This window comes from Cucurbita moschata, unplaced genomic scaffold (genome assembly GCF_002738365.1).
Source record: "Cucurbita moschata cultivar Rifu unplaced genomic scaffold, Cmos_1.0 Cmo_Scf00014, whole genome shotgun sequence".
NCBI lineage: Eukaryota > Viridiplantae > Streptophyta > Magnoliopsida > Cucurbitales > Cucurbitaceae > Cucurbita > Cucurbita moschata.
The window spans coordinates 579,657-586,051 of NW_019268530.1; the positions used below are offsets into that span (position 1 = coordinate 579,657).

Sequence of the window (6,395 nt, forward strand, 5' to 3'; positions counted from 1 at the left end):
GAATCCTATTAAAAAAAAATTAATTTTAGTACGTCAGACACTGATTAAAATTTAATTAGTTTAGGGATTATTAAATTTAAAATTGGAATTTTATAAACATAGTAAAATACAAGTGGGTAATTTAAGTGGGAAAATTTTCGCACGGCACGTGTCATGTAATAGCCTCGTGCCAAACCATCGGGTACTGTACCACCCTCGGCCTCAGCCGGATCTCCACTTGACTTATTCTACATTTCTCCACTTACAAAACCAAAACGCTGAGGAAGAAGAAGAAGAAGGAGAGAGAGAGAGAGACAGAGACAGAGAGGGTAATCAGTTCGCCGTCGAAGGGGAGTGACCTGAGATCATTACCGGAGAATCACCAACCATGTGGAGGAAATTTCTCTTTTCGCAGCTCAGAGCCTTGAAATCCTTTCCTTCAACATCGGCGGCAGCATCTGCTCCATTGGGATTCATTTCCAGAGCCTCACGACTTACTGTAGCTGCTTCATCTCATGTTTTTCCGTCGCCACACGTTTCGTTCTACGCTCGTCATTACGGTGCCGAGGCTGGTAGATCTTACTTTTTGTTTTGGATTTTCGTACTCTTAACTTGTGGATTATTACTTTTTGTACTGTCTGTTGCTGTGCGTATGAAAATGAATTAATAGTATGAGTGACGTGGATTCGGTCTCGTGTGATTATTGATTTGTTTGTATTGAAAATTAGTTGATGCTGGTTTGAAGAAGAAGGTTGAGGATGTAATGCCGATTGCAACCGGACACGAGCGCGAAGAGCTCGAAGCTGCGCTTGAGGTGATATTTTTCATGTTTCGTTGCGTGCTTTCATTTTTTTTTTTTAGGATTTGATGTTGAAAGAAACAGCGGAATATAAATTGAAAATAGGTAAGATGGTTTCCATCACTTTCAAAAATTAAATGCAGGTGAATATTTATAGCTATACGTTAATTGATTGATACAATTTTCATGAGAAGGCCAATGTCGAACTTCTATATATATCATGTTATTTATATTAGTGGATGGTCAATTTATCGAACAAATGATTCCTGCTGTTCCTTGAATTGGTTGAAGAAAAGAACTAGGGTACTTTTTTACCACAAAAATTTCTGTATGAGGATGACGTGAACTCATTTCTATTATAAATATGTAGAAGATTTTACAGAGGTATAGGTGTGATAATCAACGAATAAAATAAGCTACCTGCGGCCAATGTCCAAGCTGAGCAAACAACCTGCCGGGTTTGTTGGGCTGAAAGTTCTGGAATGATAAGGCACCAAAGGACAAAACATCTTCCGATCAAAATGTTGTATTTAGTGGCATCTTAAACTTACTGACACATTTCTCATATTGGACGAGTCTGGTTTATGTGAATATTTTAGTTGTTTGGCATCTAATGTTTTTCTCGTTTTGAAGGCGAGTCTCATTTCATTTAGTTTTATGTTTCAGGGACGAGATATCCTTGATATAGACAACCCTGTTGGCCCTTTCGGCACTAAGGTTGGTACAATTTGCAGTTAATTTTATTCTCCCACACTTTGGGTTGGGTTGGAGGAGGCCCTTTCGCTTCTTTTCTTGATTCTCCATATTGATGTTTTATTTGTTGTACATAAATCAACATTGTATGGTGAATTATACACTTCTACCGTGTAAGTGTTTGTTTCTGTGTTTTCCCATAATTTATGTGCCAAATCACTATTGAAGTTTGAGGGCTTTTGGGTTAATAAAAAAGGTTATGCATGCTCTCTTTAGTATGGATGTACCTAAAAGGAGATAAGTAATAAAGAACTGAACAACTTGTGGATGTATGTAGTTCCTACCCTTCATTGGGAAATCATATTGAAAAGAAATAACGACACTTTCTAAGACAAATCTGTAGGTTTGAGTTTTTTTTTTGGGTAATAGTCTTATTTCATCTATCTTTGTTTAAGAGTATACTGATATGCGGCATTCTTGGTTGAGGTGATCTAGTACTATGTTTAGCCCTTTGTACTATAGATGGTCTATCGACCTTCAAAATCTCTTACAGCAAATGAATCTTCAAATCTTTCTAGTTCTTGAACGCTTTTCTCTCTTCCTTCCCATAGTATTGGTTTAAGGCCATCCCTTCAAAACTCTCCACAATTATGATCAATTTCTTAGGATCAATGAGTTTATGAATTTAGAAATACTTGTCAACTTCAAAAAGCCACAAATTCAGATCCTTGACCCCAAACGCAGGCATCTTGACGTTTTTGAATTTTCTCAAGTCACCATTTACCTCTCTTATTTCTCCTGAATCCGTTTGCGCCCTTCCACCTCACTTGGGTTGGACATTATGTCAAACTACTATCACTCCTATTTCTAACTTGATCCTTCAACCACCTTTGATAGCCTTCCTTCAATTGCCGGTAAGTTATTATGTTCTCTTTAATACTTCTAATCTCTTGATTCGTCACATCTTATCTTTCTTTGATTCTTTTTTGGGCCATTTTTCCCAATCTCCTTAGAATGAGATGCTCCGAAACCAATATGTAAGGTTCTCCTTATGATATATTGATGGACAAAGGAAAAACTTTGCCCCAATGCAATACAAGTTCTCTCAACTGATCAGATATGAGTGGTTATCTCTCCTCTCCCTCACAAGAGGCAAAAAGACAGAAGCATAAAAGAAAATAAAGTTGGCGTTAAGCCTAAAATACTCTCTCCCCCTCGCATGTTCTCTCCCAACATTCTCAACATCTATCAGATGGTCTCCCATTCCCGCGTTTCTGACCTCCAACTAACTTGTCAATGGTGTAATCCTTTTCTTACCCCTTCTCTTTTAACAAATGGAAATTGGGGGCCTTTCAAAAAGCAATTTCATCGATTAAATAAATATACAGAAATTTTCATAAGGCTCTAGATTTTGTTGTGCATAAAGATAAGGGGTGGGTAGTTACAAACAAAAATTAGAAGCTCAAGAAGAAGCCATGTTTATCACAAAGAAAAATGAGAAGCTCTAGAAGAAGCCACAATTATACAAGGTCCGTATATCTTTTTCTACAAGACTCCGACTTTAGAAACTTTGCTGCTTTTCTTCATCTACACCTTCCAAGAATGTAAAAAATAAAGTTGGTCGATAGATTTCTTTCCTTATCCTTGATCTTTGATCTACTAACATTTGAAGAACAACTATCCTTGTTCTTTGACCTACTAAAGTTGAAGAGTTTGAAGAACTTACCCAGAGCCACTTAGACAAATGGCAGTTCAGGAAGAGACTTGTTCAGCCCCTTCTACATTCTGCATTCTTTATGTATAAATAAGTGTTCTGGGCGAAATATAGAGGAAAGTTTTTTGAGTAACAGAATTTGTGTTTATCCTTTCCGGGAAAATTGACCACGGGAACACCTTGCACTTTTTAGATAGCTTTCTTCACTAAACACTTTATATAAATCCAGGAGAATGCAGGTTCTTAGAAAACCAAAACATGATCTAGGAAGCTAACTGAAAACGTATCGGCATAAATGAGATTTCAAACTCTTGAAGTCTGGTTAAGGAGGCATGATTTGAATCTAACTGCTACCATAGATAGCCTTCTATTCAATTACTTATCTGTCATTGTTAATTTTAAAGCAACTTCATGCAATGGTCACCCTTATCTCATCATCTTGCCAGTTCTCCTGTCTGGTCAGCAACAACTTCATACAGCATCTAAACTTCTCACCGAGAGATTAGGAGTTTCCTTTTATGAATTTCCCAGTGAAGTTGTTACCATATTTATTAGTAATCATTTTAGCCTGAAGAGAGGTATGTTTCTAGGAATTTTCCCTTGTGAATCACCTGGTGAAGTTCTTTCCATGTTCGTTAGCAATCCCTACATGCCAAGGAGAACTAAGTTCCTAAGCCAGTTGTAAAGAACAAAATTTGTATGATGGTTGTCCATATGTTTATACCTCCATTTTCAAGAGGGAGAAAGACCACAGCACAAGCCACAGAATATAATTCATTGGACAAGGTGAAATCCCCTCCATCTGAACCGTCCCAAAGAAATATTTCCGATATATTTCTCTTTCAATTTCTTTAATAGGAATATTGAATACTGAAATAAAGTATGAAGCGAGGTTGGACAGAGTTTTTGTTTTCTTGATCAGAGGATATCTCAGACTCATTCAGACTGTAAATTGCTTATTTTACATTCACTTTGAATGTTAATACTTTTATTAGTAGTGGTCATTGATGGTTTATTTACCTGAGGGTTTACTTTGCTTTAACGAAACCTTTAACTTGCTTTGCTCTGAATTGTACATCGAAATACTGAGGATGATGTGCATGAAAGAATAGGTTTGGTTGCATATCTTATTTCCTTGGATGAAATCTCAAAAGTTTCATATTCTCTAGGAAGATCCTGCTGTTATTAAGTCATATTATGATGAAAGATTAGTTGGCTGCCCTGGAGGTGAAGGCGGTGAGTACTTACAATCTCTCTTTTATTCATGCTTTTCATCATTTTTATGCATGTCTGACAAAAATTTACATAACTAAATTTTCGTTCTTCCTCAGTTCCACTACACACGATAATTCTAACTTCTGTTGCTTCCTTTGAATTGTAGAGGATGAGCATGATGTTGTCTGGTTTCGGCTGAAGAAAGGCGAGCCACATGAATGCCCCGTGTGCACACAGTATTTTGTGGTGAGAATTTATTGTAAATTATTACGTTATGTTACCATGATATGGAATGATGGAAATGAATAAATAAAGTAAATTTCATTGATAGAATAAAATATCATAAAAGCAGAGGATCAAACCCCAAAGCCTAACTAAAGATTAAAAACCATTTTAGTTGACCTTTACAAGTACAATTCAACTGATTAAGATATAATATTTTCAACCGAAAGGGCATGAATTTGATTCTCGGCTTCTAACAAGCCTACATGCCAGTAAACTTATAATACTTTTATTCCTCCATGCAAATGTGAGGTTCACGGTAGGTCAATTGAGTTATTCTGATTATTATTTGAATGCATGATTCTAGCGAGTCCCAGTGAGTTTTACTGGTAATTTACTCTCTCTAACCATCCCACTTCTTGAATGGATAAAGGCAAAGACATTGGTGTCCTAATTGCTAATTACTTGTCCAAAATTGCCTAGTTTTGCTAATTTTAAATCGTGTCGCAGCTGGAAGTGGTGGGACCTGGAGGATCGCCAGATGGTTTTGGAAATGAAGATGATCACCATCATTGATAGCAACCATCTTTCTTTCCAGAATAAACCATGAGTTTTAATGAGAGACGTTTCGAAATTGCTTCAGTTTTCGTTTAAAGCTGTTGTGTCTCATTTGCAGTTGTTGGTTCAGCAACGATGGGAATCTGAGTTTTTTCCGTGTGTAGGCAAGTCTTCTGTTGGAAGATACATACATAATATCTCTTTTTAAACTTTCTTTCTATGTATTTCCAAATAATTGGAGGCTTCTTAATTCTTTACCATGACCAGATGGCAGTGCAAGAACTCACAACACCCTTTGATCTTGGAAGATAATTTGAGAACTTATATCACAGATCTTGTTTACACCATTATTGCAATTTGCAATATATTCTGCTCTTTTGTAGTTCACTTCAGCCTCGACGCCTCCTGGACACGAAAAAGGTAGTTTTTTTCCCCTTGATCTGTAAGCCTTTTTCTTGCAATTCTTGTTAAACATAGGCAACCTTGTTCTTTGACTTGATTGGTTGTTTATCTTTTCAAAATTGTTTTTAATAGTGATGATCAACTTATAGATGTTAATGTTATTACTCCATGCATACATTGACACCACCACTGCACAAATTCATGATTTTGGAAACAAAAATTCCATTTATAAGGTCCAAATCGTAGTCTTTGAAGATTTCTCTCCCTGGGACTTTGTTTTAATCTTCAAAAAAGAAAGAATTGAAAGACATTTTGATAGTTAGTAACTAAAATAGAATATTTTTGTTTAAAAAAAAAACAAAGAATCAAAATAGGACGTAAATGGAAATTATACTTAATAATCTCCAAAAACATACATATTTTAAAATTTTAATTCATATTCGAAAGTAGAAAATAGATTAAAAAATAGCACTCTACAAATTACTATAAATTTAGGGATCATGGTGGAGAATATAGAAGAGATACCCATCTAAGAAAGAAACTCCTAGAAACTAAAATGGAAACTTTAGAAAAATATGAAACTTTTGAAGAAAATACTTGATTCCACCCGAATCATTTTCTCCTCTAAATATTATTTTAAAAAAAACAAAATTTCAGACCCTAAAAGAAAAAGTTTATTCTAAAGTGTTTAACACTTTCCTTCTTTTTATTTCCCGGTGGGAACCTTTTATTCCTTTCCTTTTTTTCTCCAAATATTTAATATTCCGAACAACTTCCCAGCACTAATTCTTTTTTTTTTTTTTTTTTTTTTTT

General features: G+C 35.5%; 1 protein-coding gene across 1 annotated transcript; it reads left to right on the forward strand.

The window, feature by feature from the left end:
• The first annotated feature begins 233 nt into the window (after positions 1–233).
• Positions 234–5,528, forward strand: LOC111452829 (cytochrome c oxidase subunit 5b-1, mitochondrial-like). The gene is made up of 6 exons (XM_023093733.1): positions 234–551; positions 708–793; positions 1,445–1,495; positions 4,355–4,421; positions 4,567–4,646; positions 5,133–5,528. Exons 1-6 carry the CDS (start codon positions 368–370, stop codon positions 5,196–5,198), a joined length of 534 nt encoding a protein of 177 aa, XP_022949501.1. The 5' UTR covers positions 234–367; the 3' UTR covers positions 5,199–5,528.
• The last annotated feature ends 867 nt before the right edge of the window (positions 5,529–6,395 follow it).

Excerpts from the sequence above, each read along its gene's own strand:
- LOC111452829 (XM_023093733.1), top strand. The coding sequence starts at position 368 with ATGTGGAGGAAATTTCTCTTTTCGCAGCTCAGAGCCTTGAAATCCTTT. Across the intron at positions 1,496-4,354 it reads TTGGCCCTTTCGGCACTAAG|GAAGATCCTGCTGTTATTAA; the intron begins GTTGGTACAATT and ends CATATTCTCTAG. Across the intron at positions 4,422-4,566 it reads CTGCCCTGGAGGTGAAGGCG|AGGATGAGCATGATGTTGTC; the intron begins GTGAGTACTTAC and ends TTTGAATTGTAG.